The sequence below is a fragment of the Amblyomma maculatum genome, chromosome 10 (assembly GCF_055883805.1).
Source record: "Amblyomma maculatum isolate TAMU_Amacu chromosome 10, ASM5588380v1, whole genome shotgun sequence".
NCBI classification, from domain to species: domain Eukaryota; kingdom Metazoa; phylum Arthropoda; class Arachnida; order Ixodida; family Ixodidae; genus Amblyomma; species Amblyomma maculatum.
This window is the reverse complement of record NC_139353.1, coordinates 171215056-171241750: the sequence shown is the minus strand read 5'-3', so window position 1 is coordinate 171241750 and position 26695 is coordinate 171215056. Positions and strand designations below refer to the sequence as shown.

General features: G+C 44.5%; 2 protein-coding genes across 2 annotated transcripts in view; both read left to right on the top strand.

Moving 5' to 3' along the window:
• Positions 1-26695, top strand: part of LOC146177940 (uncharacterized) — a 119626-nt gene that overhangs the window by 8344 nt on the left and 84587 nt on the right. The gene's annotated exons all lie outside the window — the stretch shown is intronic.
• LOC146177943 (uncharacterized) lies at positions 1222-5623 on the top strand. The gene has a single exon (XM_084580668.1). It carries the CDS (start codon positions 1245-1247, stop codon positions 2634-2636), a length of 1392 nt encoding a protein of 463 aa, XP_084436794.1. The 5' UTR covers positions 1222-1244; the 3' UTR covers positions 2637-5623.

Sequence of the window (26695 nt, the reverse complement as noted above, 5' to 3'; positions counted from 1 at the left end):
GTTTGGGTATGAACCCGTCTGTAATTGTCTTCATATGACAGCTTCCTCTTTGGTGAGAGAACTGTGCGGTGGGGGTATCGCATTCTTCTTCCTCTATAGTTTTCTAGTATGGCCGAGTATGCCTTGGGTGCTGGCAAAAGTTCCGCGGACTCGTCGGATGCTTGAAAAGTAGTGTAGGCTCGAGCTATCCTGTCGGCCTGTTGGTTCCCTGCCACCCTCATGTGCCCCGGTACCCACATGAAACGAAGTGTCGTCCGTGTGCTGTGCGATGTCTGCGCACGTTATAGATCCCCAGGTGGTCGAAATTACTCCGTAGTCCTTTACTACGACTCCTCTTTCTCTCTTTTCCCTTTCACTCCCACCTTCCTACCTTCCCATACGGCGCAGTTCAGGTGTCCACAGAGCAAGTATGACATACTGCGCCTCTCCCTTCCTGTGAACAAATATTATTATTATTATTATTATTATTATTATTATTATTATTATTATTATTATTATTATTATTATTATTATTATTACTATTATTATTATTATTATTATTATTGTTATTATTATTATTATTATTATTATTATTATTATTATTATTATTATTATTATTATTATTATTATTATTATTATTATTATTATTATTATTATTATTATTATTATTACTATAAACCAACCAACCAATGCATAGGCGAAGCTGACCCCGCCGGGCGTCCGATCCAGGCATCCATGAGGCGCCTTTCATTTGGCGTTTCTTCGAACGACGCACGACACGGCAGGCAGAAGCAGACCCAGATGTCTAGGAGGCGTTAGTACAGGAGACATCAGCGGCATTACCAATTGATTTACAGGATAGGAAAGGCGCAGTATGTGCCACAATTCTGCGCGGACGCGTATTTGGGTTTGCTTGGTACGGTGGCTCCGCAAGGGACAAAGCAATAGAAGAGACGAAGAAAACGGGCTGTTCCGACTAGCATCTACCGCCCCCAGGAGCCGAGAAGCCTAGCGATTAGCAGCGCATGTTTTTTCAGTGGGCGTCGCATTGGACGCGGCACTAGCTTGAGAGAGCCTATAGTACTACTACTACTACTACTACTATTACTACTACTACTACTACTACAACTACTACTACTACTACTAAATAATAATAATAATAATGCGCAGTATTATTTCTCTGCTAATTATTATTATTATTATTATTATTATTATTATTATTATCATTAGGGCTCGGCGAAAGAGGACCGGACGGTGTGCTAAGCATGCCTCCCATCTTATTGCAGGCGATCGTGCTATCTACAGCCGGACTGCTTTCAACATTTCAACCCCAAGGCGATGGGCTCAGAGAGCAAGCAGCAACATTCGGCAGCACGTGGGACAACGCCTACTGCATCGACGGTTTTCTACAAGCGGCAACATCAAGCATCGGATTTGTGACGTCATCAAAGACACGGGCTATAAAATCAGGACTGCATTCTTGGGACTTCAGTGGGCTCGGCGAAAGAGGACCGGACGGTGTGCTAAGCATGCCTCCCATCTTATTGCAGGCGATCGTGCTATCTACAGCCGGACTGCTTTCAACATTTCAACCCCAAGGCGATGGGCTCAGAGAGCAAGCAGCAACATTCGGCAGCACGTGGGACAACGCCTACTGCATCGACGGTTTTCTACAAGCGGCAACATCAAGCATCGGATTTGTGACGTCATCAAAGACACGGGCTATAAAATCAGGACTGCATTCTTGGGACTTCAGTGGGCTCGGCGAAAGAGGACCGGACGGTGTGCTAAGCATGCCTCCCATCTTATTGCAGGTTAGTTATACTGGCTTATTTAGAAGTGATGAAAGAACGCTTGTTGTTGTGCCGAGCCCACACACTCTCCTATTTATTGCTGCTGACTGCTTTCATGTTTGTAAGTTATTGCTTTGTGGCGATATAGAGGAAAACCCTGGTCCTTCTGTTGCGGAAATGTTAGAGCAACTAGTGGAAGGTCAGAAAATAATTCGCAGCGATCTAGTAGATATTAAGCAAAGACTGGAGAACACTGAGAAAGCTGTGTTTGAATTTGGTGTGCGCATGGAGAAGGTAGAAGAGAATATTAAGGAAGTACACAAAAATTCGCAGCAGATACAAAGGCTGCAAGAAATTGTTGCAAAATACCAAGAAGAACTTAACTCGCAGAGGTCACGTCTATCGGATTTGGAAGATCGTAGTCGAAGAAATAACTTAGTTGTGTTTGGCATTAACGAACAGGATGATGAAACTGAAGATGACCTGCGACGGAAGGTAATTGATGAGGTCTTTAATCAAAAATTGGGTGTTGATTGCTTGTCTATAGCACGCATTCACAGAATGGGGCGAGGAGCCTCTATTCGCCCAGTTATTCTCTACTTCCAGAACTACCTTGAGAAGCAAATGGTTTGGCATAACGTACGGAAGCTAAAAGATTCTGGTATTTCTATTCAAAATGACTTCTCGCCAGAAACTTTAAGAAAGCGCAAATTACTTTGGCAAAGCGGAAAAGCAGAGAAGGACGCTGGCAAAAAAGTAAATCTAGTTGGAGATAAACTACGTGTTGATAAAGCCTTTTACGTTTGGGATGATTCGTGCAACATGCGAATGCCGGCTCGACGGACCGTTCAATCAGATAGATAGCGATCACAGACTCTGCAGCGTCAACTACGCATGCTCTCGCTCAACGTCAGGAGTATCGTGAATAAAACTGATAGCCTGGAATGCCTACTTCTTTCATATGACCCTCATATAGTCATCCTTACAGAAACTTGGTTACATGATGGCATCTCTAGCGATACAATTGTTCCAACTGGTTACAAAGTATACAGGCGTGACCGGTGTTCTCGTGGTGGAGGGGTTGCCGTTATAGTGAAGTCTTCTGTTGCTGTTACTGTATTAGACCAAATACCTGACCACGAAAGCTTATTTTTGAATGTAACTCTTTGGGGCACTTCCTTTCTACTATGTTCAGTTTATCGTCCACCCAACTCTGCAAATTCGTACCTTCAAAAACTGTATGATCACCTGCTGGCAAAGCGTTATTGTAATACCATATTAACTGGCGATTTCAACCTGCCAAGCGTGAATTGGCCATGTCTGGCTTATGGACAATGTGATGACAATAATACTATCTTGGATATCATGTTAGCTCTGAATTTAGATCAAATGGTTAGAGAACCCACCCGTGACAGTGCCCTTCTTGATTTGTTTTTTGTCAGTGAAATTTTTTCCAATGGATTTTTGAGTGTTGAGCGTGGCATTTCAGATCATGACTTGTTATCGTTTTGTTGGTCTTGTAACTATGAACGGTCGTCCAAGAATGTACCACCTGTACGTATTCGAGACTTTAATCGATCAGACGACACTGCCATAATGGACTACCTAGAAACGTCTTTAGTTATTAACGAGAGCGATGATATTCATGTTTTGTGGAATAGGTTTAAAAAATCAATACTTTCTGCTATTGAAACTTTTGTTCCTCTGAAAAAAATAAAACCTAATCGAAGGAATCCTTGGGTCACCCGGGAAATTATACACCTGAAACGCAAAATAAAACGACATCGTAGGCAACTTAAGGCCCCTACTGCAACCTTTCAAGAATTAAAGCACGCGTTAGCACGTAAGTTAATGATGGCAAAGAACCATTACTACCAAGTTATTCTTCCTTCATATTTAAATACTTATCCTAGCAGATTTTGGAGACATCTAAGTAAGAGAAAGGAAGTGATAGATAGAGTGAAAACGGATGAAACTGTGTTACTTGATAGCCAGAAAATTGCGGATTCTCTTAATCATTACTTTCAAAGCGTTTTCACATTGAAACCTGTCCTTACTAAACCGAAAGAATGTATAGATCCTAGTAGTATTCCTTCCATCTCAACAGAGGGCGTATTATCATTGCTACGCCAACTTGACACAAAGAAAGGCTGTGGAGTGGACGGCATTCCAAACACTTTTTTAAAACGCTATGCTTCACAGATTGCTGAGTATTTAGCCAACATGTTTTCAGTTTCCTTCCGTACAAGCGATTTACCTTTTGACTGGAAAGTAGCACGTGTAGTGCCTATTCACAAATCAGGTGATCGATCAATACTATCCAATTACCGTCCTATATCAATAACTAGCAGCTGTTGCAAAATTATAGAACACATTCTGGCGGGTATCGTTAGGGATTTTCTCAGTGACAAAAACATTTTATCACCTTTCCAACATGGATTCCGAAAAGGAATGTCAACAGTTACCCAACTTGTGTCAACTGTTCATGAATTATCCTCTGCCCTTGACAATTCCGGCCAAATGGACATATTGTTCTTGGATTTTGCCAAGGCCTTCGATACGATCCCACACAATAAACTTATTCGTAAATTAGAGCTAATATGTCTTCCACAATATATAGTTCAATGGATAGAGGCATACTTGGAAAAGAGAAGTCAGTTTGTTGAGGTGAATGGTGCCATTTCCGAATCACTGTGTGTCACTTCGGGTGTACCGCAGGGAAGCGTGTTGGGTCCATTACTGTTTCTTATATATATAAATGATTTGCCTGATGTTATTCCAAATTCTGTATCCATACGATTATTTGCAGATGATTGCATAGTGTTTAAGCAGATAAGGAAAACTTCTGATCATGGTATTCTTCAAGCCTCTTTGACAGCTATTGACAAATGGTGTGTGGAATGCAGCATGAAACTTAATGTCAAGAAAACTGTTCTCCTACGTGTAACAAGGAAAAAACATTTTAGCCCATTTACTTATTCCCTACAAGGCTCCGATATTAAAGAAGTAGCAAGCCATAAGTATTTAGGGCTGACACTTACCAATCAATTGGACTGGTCACCGCATATCTCACAAATTTGTTCTTCGGCATTCTCGACACTCTGCTTCCTAAAACGCAAACTTAATCGCGCCCCCTCTAATATCAAACTTTTGGCATACAACACATTCATCCGAACTAAGCTCGAGTACGCCTCTATCATTTGGGACCCTCACACAAAAAAGAACATCACTGCTCTTGAAATGATACAAAGGAAAGCAGTCAGGTTTATTTTCCACAAGTACAGCAGATCTGATTCTCCCACACAGCTGATGGTAGAAAATGACATCCCGCTCCTTTCAGTCCGCCGCAAAATGAACAGAATTTTGTTTCTTCGTAAGATTCTGTCACAGGAAGTTAATATTCCATTACCTAACTTTGTCCAACCTTCTACTGCCAGACGAACACGACACTCTAGGGAACATATGCTGCAACCTATCTTTGCCCGAACAAATTCATTTAAGTACAGTTTTTTCCCACGTACCATCTCTGATTGGAATTTGCTTCCAGAATTTCTTTTCCAAAGCAGTAATTTTAACAAGGCACTGGAAGGTCATTTGTTTGGTTAGGCTGCTCAACTTTTCAGTACTTTATATCTGTTTCCTTGGTTCATGCCGAATTGTGCTGTGTGTTATTGCCTATTTTTATTTGTTAGACTGTCAAATTGTTTAATATTACTATTACTATTACTATTATGATTCCTTTTTTCTCGCCGAATTGTAGTGTGTATTGTATTTTTTGTTTTTTCTGTGTGTGATTGTTACCTGGTATGCCCCTCCTGCTTGGGCCATAAGGCCTGCAGTATTATGAAATAAATAAATAAATAGTAGTAGTATAGAGAAAGACTCGTTTCATGAAGTTGGCACTGAATTGTCTAGTTAACGGCCGAATTAACTGGCTAAATATTATCTTCACAGCTTTAATTAATAATAATAATAATGATTGGTTAACAGGAAGGGAAAGGCGCAGTATCTGTCACACTTGTGTCTGTGGACACCTTCATCCCTTGGTGTCCACAGACACAAGTGTGACAGATACTGCACCTTTCCCTTGCTGTGAACCAATCATTATTATTATTATTAATTAAAACTAGGAAGATAATGTTTAGCCAGTTAATTTGGCCGTTACCTACAAACAATTCAGTGCCAACTTAGTGAAACGAGTCTTCCTCTATTACTACTACTACTACTACTACTAATAATAATAATAATAATAATAATAATAGTAGTGGTGGTAGTAGTAGTAGTAGTAGTAGTAGTAGTAGTATAGGCTTTCTCAAGCTAGTGCCGCATCTAACATGACGCCCATTGAAAAAGCATGCGCCGCTAATCGCTAGGCTGCTCGGCTCCTGGGGGCGGTAGATGCTAGTCGGAACAGCCCGCTTTCTTCGTCTCTTCTGTCGTTTTGTCCCTTGCGGAGCCACCGTACCGAGCAAACCTAAATACGCTGCGCGGACACATGTACCACGCTGTAAAAGAAAGGAGGAAGGTGGGAGTGAAAGAAGAGAGGGAGCTATAGGTGGCGTAGTGGAGGGCTATGATCCACCGCGCTATAATGGCTTTCGCCTCATTGCACTTTAGTGGTCGAAAGTGCCACCTCGCATTTTCATCCCTCTGTTTGCGTTAGAGAGGAGATTTTTGAGACGCTGCCTTTAAGCAGGAACTGCTTCGAGCTGTCATACCCCGACGCTGACTAGAGATAACTCCGAACATGGTAGCGAGGCGATACAGAAGCTCGCACATCTGATAAGAACTGGGCGGACAATATGGAGGCACGTGGGCGTGGTCTTCAGGCCAGGGAAGACAATAGAAAATTTGAGACCGATCTCGCCAAAAAAAAAAAAAAAGACGTCTTGCTTCGGCAAACTCTATGATCGGGTGGTCATTGGAAGGCTGAAAAATTGCATGGAAGACAAGAATCTATTTCCCCAAACCATGTTCGGCTTCCGATCGACACTCTACAGCTAAAGGAGGAAGTCATCCAGAAGGCAAACGAGGGCGTCGTCGTGGCGCTAGACGTGCCTTTGACAACGACTATGCCTGTCGGACCGGACAGCCACGCTGCGACTGGACGAAATCCAATCCGAAAAGTTCCGCGTACCCAACAAGAGCAGGGTGATTCAATGTAACGATGATAGGGCTGGCCAGAAAGTTAGAGAAAATCAAGTGAATGCTATGTATGCGGATGATATAACAATTTGGACTAATACGGGTTCCCTCGGAGAGAAAGAAGAGGGGCTGCAAGCGACGGCCATCTGCGTGGAAGAGTATTTCCTGGCTTGGGGGCGGTCGTGCTGGACCGAAATGTCGGAGCTGATAAGAATCTGGAGAGGCAGCAAAACAAAAGAACAGATAGCAGCAGAACCGGGTCTCAAGATACTGCTTCACGGGGCAGAAGTACAAGAAAAGAACATAATCCGGATATCGGGGATGTGGATACAGTCGAACCAGCGCAGTACCCACACCCTAGCGCTGCTAAAAACGGCGACGTCACAGGTAGTGAAAATGATAAGAACAGTAACCAGGAAAAGATATGAGCTCAGAGAGGAAGACACCCTCAGGCTTGTGGGGAGTCTGGTAGCAAGCAGAGTGACCTACAGCCTGCCCTACCAGGCTCTCAACCAGTCGGAAACTATTCCAGCGGAGCCCATGATAAGATCGGCGTATAAGACGGCGCTAGGCCTCCCCGAAACGACTCAAACGGAGAAGCCTTTAGCTCTGGAGCTGCATAACAATTTCGAAGAACATAAGGAAACCCTTCTATACAGCAGAAAATACGACTCACCCAGACAACGACTGGAAGGACCCTCCTAAAAAGGTTAGGGTATCAGGGGCAGCTGCGGGATGTTTAAGGAATGGGCAACATTCCAGATGAGACACGCAGGATGATAAGGGTAGCCCCGATGCCAAGAAACCTGGACCCTCGGCTCCGCACGAATAGCTGCTAGGAAAGAATGAAAGCTTTGGAAAGAAGTGACGAGAAGAAGAAAGGATTGATTTATGTTGGGGGGGGGGGACGCAGCCACGTACGAGAAGGACAGACAGAGGGCAGTTTCTACGATGGTCAACTCCAGACGCAAGGAGGTTGCATGTGCATCGATCAGAGACTGCTTTGTAACGGAAGCGGAAGAAGTCGCCATGGCTCTAGCGGTGGCGCAAGGCTTTCGGAAAAGACGGTCGCAAACAATTCTGACCCTCAAGTGGCTTGCCGGAATTTTAGAGACGGCAGAGTGCAGAAGGCCGCCAAACGCGTACTCCTTGAGGCGACTTGTGCTGATATAAAAAACACTGAAAGAGCAATCAGACCTCTACAGCACCGTATCATACGGGTGCCGGAACACGCAGGAACGGCGGGGAATCGAGAGGCGGATCGGGTAGCTCGAGGATATGTACAGTGCTGAGCTCCCGGGCCATCCGATCTCGAGGAACCTACGCCGTTGCCTTGCGAGTACTCGGCAAGGGGGTGAGACGTAGATACGCACCGCCACATAAAGATCTAAACAAAGAAGAGGCGGGTATATGACGAAAACTACAGACAGGTACATTCCCGAATCTGTACATTCAAAACATTGTTAATCCAATGGCATATGCTCCGCACGTATGCCCGTGGTAAGGGGGAAGGCCCACGATGTATCATACAACATGGGCGTGCCACGTGGTACAAGTCATACAAGACCCTAGTGCGGATCAATGGGATACAATGCTGGCCAGCGACCGCTGTGAAGACCAACGAGGTCTGATACAGTGCGTGCTCTACGAACGGCGGAAGTACGTGGAGCCCTGGAATAGGGACACCAACCAGCGGTTAAGGCTCCACAAAAGGAGCAACCGCGAAAAATACCCTCATCAAATAAAGTTATTCAATCAATCTATCATGTCACGAGTCATGCTCACTGTCAACAGTGCCACTTGCTACACTATAAAAAATGTTTGCTAAAAAATACAGAAATTTTCGGTTCTGCTATGTTTTGTTTTCCACTTTTCTGTGGTTTTATAGTTTTTTTCTGGTTACAAATAATAGAAAATATTTGTAAATTGACAAAAATTGCTGTTTTCTGTTTTTATATTTTTTTGTCGCAGTTAAATGACGCAAATATATATTTTTTACTCGTCTTTTTTTTCACATGTTTTTCTGCCTGTAACATTAAAATTGCATTAAGCTCCAATTTCTTTACTGAAGAGCATTTTTAAGGCATAAGCCTTGCTAACTCCATCTTACAAATATCTCTCGGGGCTTGCAATACTCGTTGGCAACCATAAAGTTGGTTATGCTGCAGCCGTTATCTAGCCACCGAAAGAAAAATCTGCAACACTACCACTGTAGAAGGGAGCCAACCTCCCTCCTAGTTCGGCCTAATATATACTTCAAGCTTCAAACGGACTTCAATGTAACGCCACTAGTTCTTTCGAATCGAAATGTTTACGCAGCTGATCATCGGAGAGCGTCGTCGGGGTTATGCCATTCCACTTTCTATCCAGCATTTCGCTACTATTCAAGTAAAAATCAGTTTCCGGTACATATTAGAATAGACCAAAAAAATATATCGAATTATTTGCCTTCCAATCAAGGTTTGGGCTGGAAAATAATAATTATTATGGCAAGGTCCTCGCTGGCGTTCCGAAATTCTCCTCGCACCCCCGACGATCAGGGTAAGAAGGAGTGTGGTTAGAAAAGAAATAAAACACAGTAAAAAGGCAGGGATGGAGGCAGGGGTGGTGGCGGCGCGCGCCTAGGGAAAGGAGAGACGTACTGCGGTTACGACGTCGCCCCCGTTCCCCCCCTCCCTTCTCTCCTTTCACAATGTCAAACCAGAGGCCCATCGTGAAGAGGGGCGAAAACTGATCCTGTAGCTCGGTGGGGAGCGCGGGGGGGGGGGGGGGGGGGGAAGGCCCCCCTCTTCTCTCCTTTCACTAGGCGCGCGCCGCCACCTCCCCCCGCCCCATCCCTGCCCTTTTTTTATTTTTTTTTCTTTTTTAACCACCCTCCTTTTTACCCGGTTTGCAACCTCGCCAGCCGCAAGCGCGCCACGACATTGCGTTCGCGTCTGCAGGGCCTCGCAGGCGTTCCATAATAGTTATGGCCAAACGAGCTTGATACTGCTTCTGAATGTAAAGAAGACCTCTGCGAGGTGAGTTTTAATCTCGGGGAGTCTTCTACAACGCGTTGATTTACGCAGGAATGAAAACTTCGATATTCTCGATTCTACCACCTTCTCCAACAGCTTCCTGTGCCCGGCGTAAGAAAGGTTGGCCAAAGATTATTGCGGTTCTCCTCCTTTCCATGCTGGCGATTAAAACTGACATCTGCCGTCTTCAAAGACCCTAGTATGGTCCACTTAACCAGTACTCCTTGATGTATTTCGTGAATGTTCAAGCGCTTGCCAATTAAGAATATTTATTTGTGTATTTAGGTATTTGTTTATGTAGATATAATTCTATGTCCATTTGATATTGTTAGCAGGTTGGCTTATGTAAGTATAAAATAAGCGTATAAACAGCATGTTAGGAAGGCACAATAACATGACCTGTATGCAAAGCACTCCGGTAATATAAAATGCATAAACTGCAAAGCTGCTGACCACTACTAAATAAATAATAAAATATGAAGCGGTTGTTTTTAATACTGTCGTGACGCTGGGACTAAGTCGACCCGGCCTTCATTTGGTAGCGTGCAGAGACTCCGGGTTCGTGAAGGATTGAATCTTCAAAGTTGGTAAAATATATACAAGCAGGTTTAATGGCACTTTGAGAAAACTTATTTACATGAAAAAAAGGTATATCAGCAAAATGGCAAGCGTTAAGAGTTCTTAGCGAGAAGCGTCTGGATGAGCTGTTTACCCAGGGCTCAGAGCGTCATTTCGTGCTCTGCAACGTCCTTAAAACCCCCTATGTCCAGCCCTTCTCTGAAGATGCTGACCAACCAGTTCCAGGGCACGCCCCTCAGATATCGGCATCCAATCGAACACATCACTGCACTGATGGTCTGATGCACTGACTGGTCCGGTATTGCTTCGTTGGGCGTGGTCACTTGTTGGCGGGTAGAGCTTGGGAACGGCGAGGAGGTACATTTCTATTCCTCAGCAAAGATCCGATAAGGTGGTTCCGGCAAGTGGATTTCCTTCTCAGAAACCCAAGTGCACGTGCGCGCCACGAATACTGCTCCCAGCATTGTCCCTTTCCGACAATTGCAAATCTTTCCTGCATTCCCGGGAATTCCTCTAATGGCCGTATTCGTCATGCTCCTTTATTATCCTGTACGTCAGCGGACGTGTCACTCTGTTGTCTCCTTTGGACAATAGGCATTCCTCACTGAACAATAGGGCTTCTCGACGGGAAGGGTGAACATTTGAACATAAGCACATCCGGCTATTTCCCACAGGGCGACATTTCGTTGTATTTTTCTTGACGTTTCCTTGACAGGGCAAATTTGGCATTTGCAAGGTCTCGACAAAGCAAAACAGGCTCACACAAAAGGATTCATGGAAACAGGCTCACCTAGAGCCCTTGCACCAACAGCACATATCCACAGCACATATCCATGCCCGCAGGCGAACAATAGAGCGCGCAAGTGCGAACCATGCACGGTCATAACAGCCTCCTCCCCCGCCGGAAGAGTCACGGAGGGCAGCAGTCGCAGCTGCTGCATGAAGAGACGACTTAATGGCCTGCACATGAATGCTTGAAGCTCGCTGTTGCTTGTCGCGTTGTCTTTATTGTCGTAGGCCAAATTGCTTGAGCTGTCTCTGAAACTCAACCACATGTCTAAGCAAGCACTCGGCTCCCGTCTAAAGAGACCAGGTGAATAGAAAACTGCCATCGTTGTCCGAGAAAAGCCCGCACTCAAGACGTTCAGGACCCACGTATGCCTAGAAAACCAAACGTGCTGCTTTACATAGTCACACATATACAAGCGCACGAAAAAAAAAAAACCTGAGTATCAATTTGGATACATGGTGAGGAACACCTCGGACCGCTTAGAAACAGCGGCTAAGCGCGTCCGCATTCCCATTTAACTTCCCCTTTTTGTATCTTATTTCAAAATTGTACTGCTGTAAAATCAAGCTCCACCTCAGAAGGCGATTGTTCTTCGATGTCGCAGTTTGCAGCCACGCCAGGGGACAATGGTCCGTCTCTATGGTGAATTTGGCCCCTCCAAGATAGCACTGCAATTTTTGAATGGCCCATACAATGCAAGCGCACTCTTTCTCTGACGCGCAATAAGTCCTCTCTCTAGAACTCAGTTTTCTGCTCAGGTAGAGCACGGGGTGCTCATTACCGTCGTCATCTCTCTGGCAGAGAACAGCACCTAGCCTCGATCACTTGCATCACACTGGACCGTGAATTCTCGGTCATAGTCTGGAGCTCGCAATACCGGACGGCTAATCAGCACAGCCTTCGGGTTTACGAAGGAGGCTTCCTTTCGTTCGTCCCACACTACATTTGTCGGTTCTGTCCTGCGGAGAGCGTCGGTCAGAGGGCTAGCCAAAGCTGAATAGTTAGGGATGTAGTGATTGTAGTATCCCGTCAGCCCCAGGAATGCCCGAATTTCCGTCTTCGTTCTCGGCCGCGGGTAGTCTGCTACCGCAGAAATCTTAATCTCGATGGGTTTCCTGAAACCTTGACCTACATTGTGACCCAAGTAGTCCACGGTCGCCCTTGCCAGGCAACATTTCTCGGTCTTTATGGTTAGCCCAGCTTGACGCAAAAGGTTCAGTACAGCTCTTAAATGTACCATATTGTCCGCCCATGAGTCGGAAAAAACCGCAATGTCATCTAAATAAGGCACCGCGAATGTTTCACACCCCTTTAAAACCCTATGCATGTGTCGGGAAAAACAAAATGGAGCATTTTTGAGCCCGAAACTCATCATTGTTGGCTGGTAGCTGCCCGTCGGAGTGACGAAAGCCGCGTATCTGCTGGCGCGTTCAGTGAGCGGTACTTGCCAGTATCCTCGAGTAAGGTCCAGCGTAGTCACATATGCCGCTCTACTGACCTGTTCTACTCTCTCCTCGATATTCGGAATAGGATACACTTGACCCCGGTGAGAGAATTTAGCTTTCGGTAGTCTACCACAGGCCTAGGGTCTTTACCTGGAGCTTCTACTAAGATCATAGGCGAAGCATAATCGCTTTCCGAGGGTTTTATTACTCCCAATTCCAGCATGCGAGTTACTTCCCTATCCAGAATTTCTCTTTGCCTTGGAGAAAATCGGTAGCACCTTGATCGCACTGGCACGTCTGAAGTCAGCTCAATATCGTGCTCAGTCAAATCAGTCCTGCCTGGCCTGTCCACGAAGCAGGCCTCAAACTCTGTTATTATCTCGCCCAGATCGGACAGCTGGGATTTCTTTAGTTCTCCTCTCTGCTCCGTCTTTTTGAGAAGCCCCTGAGCGTTGCTGCTTTCTTTTCCGCTGAGGCAAATCAAGTTGTCCCCCATCTCCTCGGGAAGGCTTAACATTAGATTTACCACGGTTCCCCTCTGCACATAAGGCTTCATAAGATTGCAATGATAAATGCGCACTTCTTTACGCCTACCGGGGATTTTCACTGCGTAGTTAGTGTTAGCAAGCTTTGCAACGACTTCAGCAGGTACTTCACACTGTACTTCGAGCTTATTCTGCCTTGAACCTCTCAGCAACATCACCTGGTCCCCGATACGAAACGTCCTTTGTCGGGCTGACTTATTATAGTACACTTTGGAACGAGCCTGGGCTGACTTCATGATGGCCTCAACGAGTTCCTTAGTGTTATGTAAGCGATTCAAGAGGTTCAGAATGAATTCTACTACTGTTGGGTCTTCTCCGCGCCCCTCCCAGGCTTCGCGCACCATTCGCAAAGGTAAGCGCAGTGACCTTCCGTACACCCACTCGGCTGGGCTAAATCCAGTGGATTCGTGCGGCACTGACCGCAAAGCGAAAAGTGCTGCAAGCAGGCAGGTATCCCATTCGCGCTTGTTTTCATTGCACAGTCCCCTCAGGACTCGTTTGAGAACAGAATGCCATCTTTCTACGCTGTTGCTCTGCGGATGGATGCCGCATCGCTCGAGAAATGAGGTGGTGTGGACACTTGTGAAAACGCTACCCTGATCACTTTGGACCTCGGAAGGGAATCCAACTCGTGCAAACACTGACAGCAGCGAATCCACTACACTCTCGGACGTCACCTCGCGCAGCGCCACAGCCTCTGGAAACTTTGTGGCTGGGCATAACAAAGTGAGGATATAACGGTACCCTGACTCTGTCACAGGAAGTGGCCCAACTACATCTATTACTAACCGGTGAAACGGCTCGGTAATGATTGGTACTAATACCATCGGAGCTTTCCACTTATCTTGCGCCTTTCCAACCCGCTGGCACGTGTGGCATGATCATACAAAATTTTCCGTGTCCTTAAAACATCCAGGCCAATAGTATTCTTGCAACAGCCTCTGCTTTGTTTTCCTTATTTCAAGGTGACATGACCACGAGCTACGATGGGAAAGTCGCAGTAAGTCTTCGCGGTAGTTTTGGGGAACGACTAATTGGTCCCGCTCTACTCCGCCCTTATCCTTAAATAAGAGATACAGCACTCCCTTTCTCATCTCGAAAGAAATATAATTTGCTGTGTTAGTGGCGCGGTGGCGCTCCCTTATCTCCTGTATCTTGGGATCATTGGCATGCTCCATAGTTAAGTCCTCTCGGGTTCTACTTAAAAGTCTCGTGAGATTACTAGACACTGGCGGCAAGAGGTTACTCTCAAGAACATCTTCATTCCGCGTCTCATCAAGCTCACTTTCAAGTTTACTTATCTGAGATGCCTCGCTCTCAAAGTTTTCTGACCCGCTATCTTCCGCATCGACCACTGTTTTAACTGCCGTTTCCTCCGCTGTGGATGTTTCTGGAATGAGCAGTGTAGCTAGTTCTCGCGCCTTTGAACGTGTTAAGGCTTGCACAACTCTGTCTCCGAAAAGGATGCCCCTCTTTCGCAGTAGCATGTCCGATTTGTTGGAAAACAAATACGGATAGCACTTGGGAAGCTTTCCTGAAACGGCAGCCTCGGTTGTTAACTGGCCGAAAGGGCCCTCGATGACCACGTTCGCGATTGGCAAGCACACACTCTGTTCCTCCACTACCTGGCGGATCCATGCACACTGTCCTGTATAGTCGGAAGGCGACACATACGCCGGATGGAGAACATCCATCGTTGCGGCCGAATCGCGCAGTACCTTGCAAGGCTTCCCGTTGACTATTAGGTCATGCGGGTAGGGTTCCAAAAGCTTTATATTTTCATCGCAGTCACTGACATACGAGAAAGCAATCTTTTCTTTCCGGCAGTTGACGGCAATGTGACCCTGCTCATTACACCTAAAGCCTGTGAGCGGCTTCCTAGCCTCAAGCTTGTTCTTTGTGTTCTGCGCACTGGTCACTTCCCCACTTTTCTCACTGCCGTCCTTTCTAGAGAGTTTGCCTGAAGAAGCCTTCCTTTCTTCGTTTGCAACTCTAGAAAAGTGCCTTTCCTGACGGTTATTCACACTCAACTTGGGATTGCGGGGCCTATCCACTGCTGGGTTGCTGAATTGTCGGCGCGAAGCGTACCCCTCAATGAGTTCGGCAGCTTCAGTTGCCGACTTAATGTCGCCTCGGTCCTGTAACCAATTTCTTTCTTTTTCTGGGAGGCAGTTATGAAACTGCTCCAAAAGAATTCGCTCGACTACAGCGTTCCTATCACTGTAGGAATCAGTGCTCTTTAGCCACTCGTCCAAATTGACTCTTAAATTGTACAGGAATTCAGGGTAACTCTCGTCCCCTGGACTTAGTAGCGTTCCGAAAACGTTGTCTGAACGCCTCGGCGCTAAGCCTATACTTTCTCAGAAGGCAAGCCTTGACCTTCTCGTAGTTGTCCGCGTCCTCCTTGCTTAGCCGCGCGACAACCTCCGCTGCCTCGCAGGGCAGAACCGTCAATAATCTCTGAGACCAAGTGTCTCGCTGGAAGGACAGTTTTTCACAGGTTCGCTCAAAGTTAGCCAGATATAGACCGATATCCCCTGATATCACATATGGCTGCATGTACTTTGACATCTTGAAATCTGCCTCCTTGTTGAGAAGAGGTACCGCTAGCTGGGGACAATTGCCCGACCTCTTGCTCAACTCTACTTCTAATTTCCGGAGCTCAATTTCTTGCTCCAGCCTTTTTGCGTCTCTCAATTTCACGCTCCCGCCTTTTTTTCTCGCTCTTTCTGCTGTCTGAGCTGCTCCTCTTTTTTTTGTTCGATGAGGTTCCATGCTTCACTGAGCTCCTCATCATCGGCTCCCAAATCATTGATTGCCTTTAAAATCAAGGGTTTTCGTGCCAAACCACTTGTATCAATTCCCAATTCCTCGCACAATAGCAACAGTTCCGGTTTCTGCAGCTTTTGTAGGTCCATGATCGCTCCGAGTGTCGGCCACTTCCAAATCAACTGTGCAAACTACCAAACCTAAAGGCGTTTCAACACTCTTTACCAGTTCTAAAATCTAACCCTGTTCTAGAACCTGGTCCACATCAGAAGAAAAGCCAAGCACTCGCGCACACGTGCGATCGATGTTCCGAGCTGCTCTCTTGTTGGCCGATTGTTACTCCTGCTTGTTGATTGAGATGCCACTTCCGATCACCAGATGTTGTGGCTTGTAGATTCTGATCCACCTCCAATCACCAGATGTTGTGGCTTGTAGATTCAGATCCCAACGCTGGTCACCAGTTGTCGTGACGCTGGGGCTAAGTCGACCCGGCCTTCACTTGGTAGCGTGCAGAGACTTCGGGTTCATGAAGGATTGAATCTTCAAAGTTGGTAAAATATATACAAGCAGGTTTAATGGCACTTTGAGAAAACTTATTTACATGAAAAAAAAAGGTATATCAGCAAAATGGCAAGCGTTAAGAGTTCATAGCGAGAAGCGTCTGGATGAGCCGTTTACCCAGGGCTCCGAGCGTCATTTTGTGCTCTGCAACGTCCTTAAAATCCCCTATGTCCAGCCCCTCTCTGAAGATGCTGACCAACCAGTTCCAGGGCACGCCCCTCAGATATCGGCATCCAATCGAACACATCACTGCACTGATGGTCTGATGCACTGACTGGTCCGGTATTGTTTTGTTGGGCGTGGTCACTTGTTGGCGGGTAGAGTTTGGGAACGGCGAGGAGGTACATTTCTATTCTTCAGCAAAGATTCGATAAGGGGGTTCCGGCAAGTGGATTTCCTTCTCAGAAACCTAAGTGCACGTTCGCGCCACATACTGCTCCCAGCATTGTCCCTTTCCGACAATTGCAAATCTTTCCTGCATTCCCGGGAATTCCTCTAATGGCCGTATTCGTCATGTTGCTTTCTTGTCCTGTACGTCAGCGGACGTGTCACTCTGTCGTCTCCTTTGGACAATGGGCATTCCTCACTGGACAATAGCTCTTCTCGACGGGAAGGGTGAACATTTGAACAAAAGCACATCCGGCTATTTCCCACAGGACGGCATTTCTTTGTATTTTTCTTGACGTTCCCTTGACAAGGTCAATTTTCATTTGCAGGGTGTCGACAAAGCAAAACAGGCTCACACAAAAGGATTCATGGAAACAGGCTCACTTAGAGCCCTTGCACCAACAGCACATATCCACAGTACATATCCATGCCCACAGGCGAACAATAGAGCGCGCAAGTGCGGACCATGCACGGTCATAACAACACCTTGCACAGAAACTAAATGTACAATTATTACAAATAAAAAAAGGAATGTACTGTTATCATATTATGCGCCTAAGTTACTAAAATTAGGAGCAACAGGACCTAACGGGTGACATATTGGCGGAACATGAACATAAAAGAATTCGTATCATAGAAGACATCGTAAAGTAACAAAAAGATGCCCTCACGTTAGCTTGCCTCCCTCGGTTAACATGTCGGAGTTTATGAAGACAGTAAAAAGGTGCTATTCTGATCAGAGTGCTGATTAAAGGAGCAAATTTTAACGCACTTGTAAGAGTAATGAGTAATAATCCCCCTTCATACTGTCGCACTTCAGCATTGAAATAATAATAATTAATAATAATAATAATAATAATCAATCTTTATTTAATGTGCGCACAAACAACCACGTAGTCTTCGTGCTGCAGCACAAAAAAAATGGCAATGCACGCACAAGTTTTACACGCACACAGACAGAACACAAAAGAAGAAACAAATAACACATGAAATGAAACTGAGACGAAAAGTGTCACGGAAAGAAATCAATGAGTAGCATGTCTTATATACACAATCAGAGAAATGTAGAGCACATCACGAAAAAACAAAAACCAAGATAGATAGAGACAAAAAAATCAAATAACTGACATTGATTATAGTAATAAAGAAATATACATAAAATAAATAACCATTCCAGGCACAATAAGAGCGCTGTACCTAATACACAGGCTAGAAATACAGGCAAATACAATAAAAATTAAGAATTGAACGCTGGACAGTAAGATTCGAAAATAAAGTTTAAAGTTAAAATATCAAATAAGAAACGGATAAAAAGCAGTACAAGATACTTTAAACAGCACTGAACAGGAGAAAAAGCAAAACGTGAAGTTAATTAAATACAATACTTAGGCTAGAAAGTGGAAGGTATATGTGATAAATACAGTTTAGAGTACAAAGCTACGAACGTCCAATGTAAATGAAGAGAGCGAGTTTTGGAAAATGTCTTAAACAACATCTGCATTCTGTCGAGAGGGGAATGGGAATGAAGAGACGGAGAAACTTGAAACGGTCTGAATTCCAGTAACACAGAGATTTGAGCTGGTTGGTTCATCTTCGATATTTTACCGGCGCTGCGACAGGGGACGAGGAACAAGGAGAGACGACAAGACAGGCGCTCGGACTAACAACTGAAGGTTTAATGAAACACAAGGAAATATATTCTCACATGACAACCAGAAGCGCATGCGCTATCCCTTCCCACCAAAAAAAAAAAAAAAAAACACTAAAACATACAGCTATGGATTCAAATATGACAGTTCACAATCATTGATAATTGCTGATGGTGTGCTAACGCACGTGTCACTATTTTTATGGATGTGATAGGCTTCACTAAGTTCTCTAGTTAATTTGTTTTGATTTCTGAAAATAATTTTAGCTTTATCAAGGATCGGAGTGCGTGCTTTTTTCGGCACCTTCGATGAATCTGGATAATTAAGATTACAATCTCTGTAATGTAGTGCTAAGTTGAATGAGGGAACTCCTTTCAAAGACGTTTTATGCTTGCGAAGGCGCGTATTGATGCATTTCCCCATTTTCCCTATATACCTCTCCCCGCCTGTAAAGGGAATATCATAGACTACTCCTTCTGCGCATCGCACAAAACGCAGCTCGTGTTTTACTTGACATCCTTTGCTAGTTTTTTGTTTTTGTTCTTTGCGTCTCCTATCTACCATAGCACAACTTTTTCCCAGCCTATTGAGAGCCGAAAACAACACTTTAACCCCATATATATTGCCAACTTGTTTGAGCCTATGGGATAGCTTGTGAACGTACGGTATTACCGCATAACTCTTTTAATTTTTACTTGTTGTGCCCGATAGATCCCACTTACCAAATGACCAACTTATTCAGGATTTTATTGCAGGCCAGTATTATCACTTCCTTTATAAAGCCTGCTAACCTTAATCTCCGAACCTGCTGATTGAAACTGCTGTCGATAGTTTGGACACAGGATTTAGTGATAGCCGAACCAAACACGACACAGCTATGCTGCACTTGACTATCTTCGAATGTGCTGAATTGTAATTTAATAAGGGCTTTTCAGACCTCTGTTGAAATGACCAGCACACATGGTCACCTTTTTCTTCCAGTCTCATATCCAAGAACTGGAGCTGATTTCTTTCCGGTGTTTCATAGGTAAATTTAAAGGGACACTAAAGACAGCCAAAGATGGTATGAAAATCTAATAAACTACATTTGGTGACACTGTCGCCGCATATCCGACAGCAAAAAATCGAATAATTGCTGAGATATTGCGATAAGAAGTTGAGGTTTTTTCTTGTTCCCGCCGGTCTAATTCAAACTGTGGCCTCCAACTACGTAGTGGGAGTTGAGTGACGCACACTATGACGTAAGCGGAGACTCCGTGATAGCTAGCGAGCCGGCGCGGCCCGCGGCGTCGCATCCCTCAAGGGCCAACTTGGCAACAGCGTACTCGCAATGACGGCCTCAGCCGAAATAAATAAAACGATGAAGAGAGTAATTTACCGAGCGATGGGCCCATAAAGGAAGAAAAAAAAAAACATAGAGCGCTTGTAATGCACAATACTTTACATGTTTCTCAAGCTTTTGCGCTCCTTCTTGCACTGTGTATAAACAAACCGAGCCCTCGGTCATCGCAACGCTTCCTGACATGTTTACATACAAATAAGATTTAGTTACCATCAAAATAGTGTCCTCGCTGCTGCGCTTGTCAGTTTTGAAGCTTCGTCGCACTTTTTTCCTTCAAGGTTTGTGCTACAGCTCCGTGTTCAGCGAAAATTACGTCCACGGTAGCAGAACATGACCGAAGTGCCGGCGCCACTACATTTGCCAGCGCTGTGAAATTCCACATGTTAAAATGGATCCAGTGCACAATATAGTGCGCATAGGCATCCAGAACATTAGTTGCAAGACGTGAGAGCAGGCAGCATGCGCCGATGATCAAGAAGTTGTAATTTTTAGACCAGCAGCAGAAACACTTTATTGTAAATGGGGCCATGACATAAAAACTGGAAATATTTCCAAGGTTCCTGTGGCGCGGCGTAGCCGAGCGGTTAGCGCCGAGCGTTACGGAGCAAGCAGTAGCGAGTTCGATTCTTACCGCTTCTGGCTTTTTTTTTTTTTTTTTTTTTTACAATTTGATTTTAGTTTTAACCTTTTGTAATGTATTTCTGGTGCTTCGTTATTTTTAGTTTTTACTTTTTACCCGAGGCCCTTTTTTTCGTCGGGCGACGAGCGCAATATATCGACGCTCTCCTTGGTAGAGCGGCAAGTATGCCCCTTTTGTTTACGACGCCTGCAAATAGCACGTTGAAGGTCTTGTTGACGCAGTATCTGTTGGTCAGATGTGCCATGATTTAGTGAACAATTGAATGATAATGCGTTTTTCCTTCGGTACTTAGCATATGTATGCTTTTCGTGGCGTACGTAGCTGCAGTCAAGCGGTCAGGTCGCAGTCGAAGCGGCAACGGCGGCGATATGTTGGCGCAGAAGTGTGAACGAAGGAGTGTGTCGGCGGTAGCGGATTTCGCTCGCTCGTGCCTCCGAATGCTCAAATGGGAACCATCAAGGCGCATCTGCTGCTCCAAGCTCATAATTCAGGCGCTGCAGGTTCAAACAAACTATCCGAGTGCGCACGAAATGCCTGAGCCGAAACGTAACCAAAACTGAAGTGGGCGCGCCTCCAAGTATATTTTTGTATTTGCCTTGCAACGTTTACGTTGTCTTTTCGCCGTCGTTTACGTATGATAAAAGCGTGTTATCATCTTTGAGAAAAAACGTACTACCGCATTCAAACATACAACGTAATTCGCATTTGTCAGCCTCCGGGATCCCTAGCGCGTCACGTGATTTGTAGTTGCGAGCCTCGGCCGTTTGGCTGTGGTGGCGATACCTGTATTTCTGTTATTCTTCTTTACTACCTTATAACAGCTCTGTTTTCAGTAAGAGTGGTCGTTTTGTAATCAGGAACTGGCATTCTATCGATGCAAACCCACTTCCTTTCTCTCTTTAGTGTCCCTTTAAGACCGAACCCGTTACGGGTAAAGGTATTTAAAACATCTTCCACCTGCGTCTTTAGATCACCGCCTCCAACAAAAACCTAATAATCGTCCACATATATGAAGACTTGTTTTACGTCTTTGCCTAAGCAGTTTTCGATAGCTTTGTCCACATAAGAAAGGAATATATTGCTTAGTACAGGCGCTACTTTTGATCCAATGCACACCCCCGTTTTTTGAATATACAAACTGCCATCCCATTCAACAAAAGTGGATGTTAGGTAAAAAGACACAAGCTCTAAAACCTTCAGTTGTTGGTCCGAGCGCTTGTCTTGTCGTCTCTTCTTGTTCCTCGTCCCCTGTCGCAGCGCCGGTAAAATATCGAGGTCTGAATTCCCTTATGCTCTTTCGCGGAACGCGCAGAAGAATGTACTCTAAGAGCTGAGGGCACATAATGTGGCCATGAAGGAGCTTTTATAGAAAAATTATATCTACTCTGACACGACGGCAGTTAAGAGAAGGAAGATTCAGGGGGGTACTCTTGGTGGAGCGAGAGGAGGAAGTTGAGCAAGGAAAGCGATATCGAAATATCCGTTAAATTTTTTGCTGTACTCTGTCAACCCTGTTCCAGTTCGATTTACAAGTGCCACTCCAAACAACCGACGCGTACTCCAAGAGCGGCGAGCATATGGACAGGTACAGCTTTAGGAATGGAAGTGGAGTACGGAACTCTCTCGAAAGTCTGCAGACGAACCCGAGTGTGCGCATAGCCCGCTGAGCAATGCGTTTAGTGTGAGAGGAGAAGCTGAGGGTGCGGTCAAAAAGTAAACCAAGGTCATTAATTTCGTCAGCCCTGTCCAACAGCGCAGAATTCACAGAATAATGGTGGAGAAAGCTGTGCGTTTTACGAGTAAATGAGACAGCCCTAGTTTTGGAAAAATTGAGGGCAGGTCGATTCTTCGTACACCAATCAGAAAAAGCAGATGTGTCCGATTGCAACAACAGGCAATCTTGAAAAGAATGTATGACCTTGAATATTTTTTTATCATCAGCATAAAGAAGAAACGACGAGCTCTTGATGACGGAGGAAACTTCGTTAATAAAAACGGAGAAGAGAAGCGGGCCTAGTACTGAACCTTGAGGAACTCCACTGGTTGCAGGATAAACGAAGGAAGTCTGTCCATTGACACTGACAAAGCAGGAGCGATCAAGGAGATAGTTACGTAGGAGGGCTACGATTGAGGCTTCGACACCAGAGAGTAGAAGCTTTTCAAGTAGTAATGAGTGAGTAACAACGGCGAAAGCTTTGCTCAAATCACAGTACACAGTGAAGCGACTGACTTGTTCGTGGGCATCACTAATGTCATTTAAAAGGGGCCAGTCGACAGAAGAGAAGAAATTGAAGAGACCGACATAGTCACCACGAGCATACGGGAAACAGGGCGAATTCCCCGCCCGATCTAAATTAGTAGAGGGTGAGGCAGAGACAGAAGTAATCAGAAGAAGTGGAGGGTGAAATTTGTTACAGCGAGTCAGCGGTATGTCTCAACTCGAGACGCGAACACTTTCTAAATTCGATGGACAGATATCGAGAATATTACCGCAGCAGTTTTCAATGAAATTGTGTTGTTACAAAGAGTTAAAGGCTACAAAATCAAGTAGCATGCTACATTTACTTAATATATAATGATTATTGTGAGAAGTAAATAAGTTCCAGTTGATACCTGGAGTAATAAAATCGCCTAAAATGAGAAGTTTGTGTTTGCTATGACGAGTTTAACATGTTCGATTGAGAGCAGGACATCATCTTAGGCTCGAGGAGGAAGACTCGGAGGAATGTAGAAAGCTGCAAGTAAATGTTTTTCATGTCGATTTAAAGTGAGCTCAAGCCACACACATTCATTAACAGTTTCCAGATCATAACGTCGAACACACTGCAGAGAACTGTCAATAGCAACGAGCACCCCTCCCCCCTCCTCTTTGGTTTTGTCCTGTTTCAGGGCACAATAATATTATTAATAATAATTCTCTCACTGTGTATATAATACATGCTACTCATTGATTTCTTTCTTTCCGTGACCCTTTCCGTCTCAGTTTCATTTCATGTGTTGTTTATTTCTTCTTTTGTGTTCTACCTTTGTGTGTGTAAAACCTGTGTGCGCATTTTCGTTTTTTTTTTTCTTTTTTTTTATTTGTGCTGCAGCACGAAGACCATATGGTTGTTTCTGCGCTCATTAAATAAAGATTGACTGATTGATTATTGTTATTATTCCTCTCATACTAAACGCATTGCTCAGCGGGCTATGCGCACACTTGGATTCGTTTGCAGACGTTCGAGAGAGTCCGTACTCCACTTCCGTTCTTAAAGCTGTACTTGTTGATATGCTTGCCGCTCTTGTAGTATGCGTCGGTTGTTTGGAATGGCACTTGCGAAACGAACTTGGACAAAGTTTACAGAGTACAGCAAAAAAATTTACGGACATTTCGATATCGTTTTTTTTGCGCAACTTCCTCCTTTCGCTCCACCAGGAGCACCCAACTGAATCTTTCTTGTCTGAACTGCCGTCGTGTCAGATAGATATGAGTTTTTTGTACAAACTTCTTCATGGCCACATTATGTGCCCTCAGCTCTTAGAGTACATCCTACTACGCCTTCCGCGAAAGTACATGAGGGAATTCAGATCATTCCAAGTTTCTGCGTCTCTTCATTCCCATTCCCCTCTGGACAGAATGCAGTGGTTGTTGAACTCTTTTCTTCGTCACCTTGATATCTTCCGAAACTCGCTCTCTTCATTTATATTGAATCTTCTTAGCGTTGTATTCTAAACAGTACTTATAACTTCCACTTTCTAGCCTAAATATTGTATTTACTTCACTTATTGCTTTTTCTCCTGTTCAATGCTGTTTGTATCTTGAACTGCTTTTTATCCAATTCTGATTTATTTTTTAAACTTAATATTTATATTCGAGTGTTACTGTTCGCCTTGAATTCTATTTCTTTATTGTATTTCCTGTATTTCTAGCCTGTGTATTAGGTACCACACACTTGTTGCGCCTATAATGGTTGTTTAGTTTATGTATATTGCCGCGAAACCTTCAAAACTGCATTTGTCCTTTTGTAACAGCCGCCGGCATGCGGCCTTATCACTGTGATTCTGGGACGCGTATCAATTCTGTATCCCGTGTTTGTTCATGCTCGTTGTCGCGATACGACGCGTTATCATTTTCTTTGTCGCGAACGATGCACCGAAATCTGTCTCGAAGATTCCGATCACTTGCGTATGTTTCTACAATATTCCAGGTTGTGATGCAGCAGTTTGCGACGTTATCTTGATTGTTCTGAGCAGCCTTTAAATTGAGCGTTGACGAGTTTGAAGGGCATTATTTGTTCTACGATCGACGAGCACGTTTGTTGCTATCGCCGCAGCCAAGTTGCTTAGTTCTTTTGCGGGCGCAAGTGAGCCCAATAAAGAGTTAATTTCAGTACCATCAAGCCTGTGTCTTCTTTTGGTGTCTACGGTCTTGTCACCACTACGTGACAATATTTCTATATTACTATACTCAATGAGTTATTTGTTTTTTTTTCTCTATCGTTTTTTTTTTCTTAGTGATGTGCTCTCCAAATCCTACATCGTGTATACAAGACGTTCTGCTCAGTGATTTCTTTCGATCTGACAGTCGTTTTGTCTCAATTTAATTTCATGTGTTTTTGTTTCTTCGTTTGTATTCTATCTGTGTGTGTAAAGCTTGTGTGTGCATTTTTTTTAGTTGTGCTGTTGCACGAAGACCACATGGTTGTTCCTGCGCTCATTAAATAAAGATTGATTATTATTATTATTATTATTATTATTATTATTAATATTATTATTATTATTATTATTATTATTATTATTATATGCCGTGCTCCCCCTAGGTCATAAAAATAAGTAATAGCTCGCTCATATCTCGCTCGGCCCGAGCTGCATATGCGAAGCAATAACACTGCATTTCAAGGAATGCATTTCCAGTAACGTTCTGCGCATGCTGGATGACTCTTCAGCCGCCAGGATGTGATGCGAAAATAGAGCGAGGGGATCGGTCCGCGCTTTTTTCCACGAAACAACGGCCCTTACTTCATCGACGCGACAAGCTAATGAACAATAATTGTGTGCGGCGCTAGCATATTCTAGGCCCTCGGAAGGATGGCTGGATGAATGGATGCACACGAATATTATTGTCTCCTCCTGGCCTCCAGTGCGGAAGCACGTCCTGCGTTTGCCAGTGTCTTATTGTTGTAATGGGTTAACAGTGGGAGGAGGTGAGTCAAGGTGTCTCCACAGATGACTCACGCGTCTGCAGGCGGAAACAGAGTCCACTCCAATATTGTGAACAAATTTGTGCAGAAAATATGCGAGGTAGTCCTGGTAACCCTTCCGGCCAAACGGGCTTAGCTTGACGGCCGCAGGACTAGATCGGAAAAAAGGTCAGTTTTTGAAAGCGCGAACCACGCATTCGGAGTGCGTCGATTGGCACAAGAGGGCAAGACCAAGAGGTGAATAGCGTTTGGGGAAGTCAAAATAACTTCAATGCAAAAATATAAATGCAGATCAGTTACCTTAAAAAGGATATAAAGACTTCATTAAATTTCGCAAGGGCGAAAGTGAACGACTTTACCTACATTTAGTATAATCTAACAACTGCCATGTCCTGCTCGAGGCGGTTCGCCAACTCCGCGCAAAGCTCTGCGAAGAACATGTGGATACAGCAGAGTGCACTCGTTCTATAAATTTCACTCCAATAGGCAATATGAATTCGGGAAATAATTTAGTTGGAAACCGGAGGTAAAAAAAGCTAGCAGCTCGGCCATTTGGCTACCAAAGCTGACTTGGCGAATCAGCGTAAAGTTGTCGGTTCCAACATTGACGAATGTTTGTAATGCCAAACTGATTCATCGGATCAGCAAAAAGGTGATTCAGTGTAGAGAGAGGGACAGGGGTGACAGAGACATGATGGTAAACGTCATGCCTGCTCTGCCAAAGCTCGTTTGGTGGCCCCAAGAGGGACCGGGAAAAAAAAAAAAAAAAAAAAGCTGCTGAGCAGCTTTGAGCCTCCGATTGAAGACCTTGAGAGTTCCAGTGGAAGAAGTGGCTGGCTGAAGATAGAGCACGTACTTCACATCGGGTAGT

Bases quoted from the DNA above. Each gene is read 5' to 3' on its own strand.
- LOC146177943 (XM_084580668.1), top strand. From the start codon at position 1,245: ATGCCTCCCATCTTATTGCAGGCGATCGTGCTATCTACAGCCGGACTG.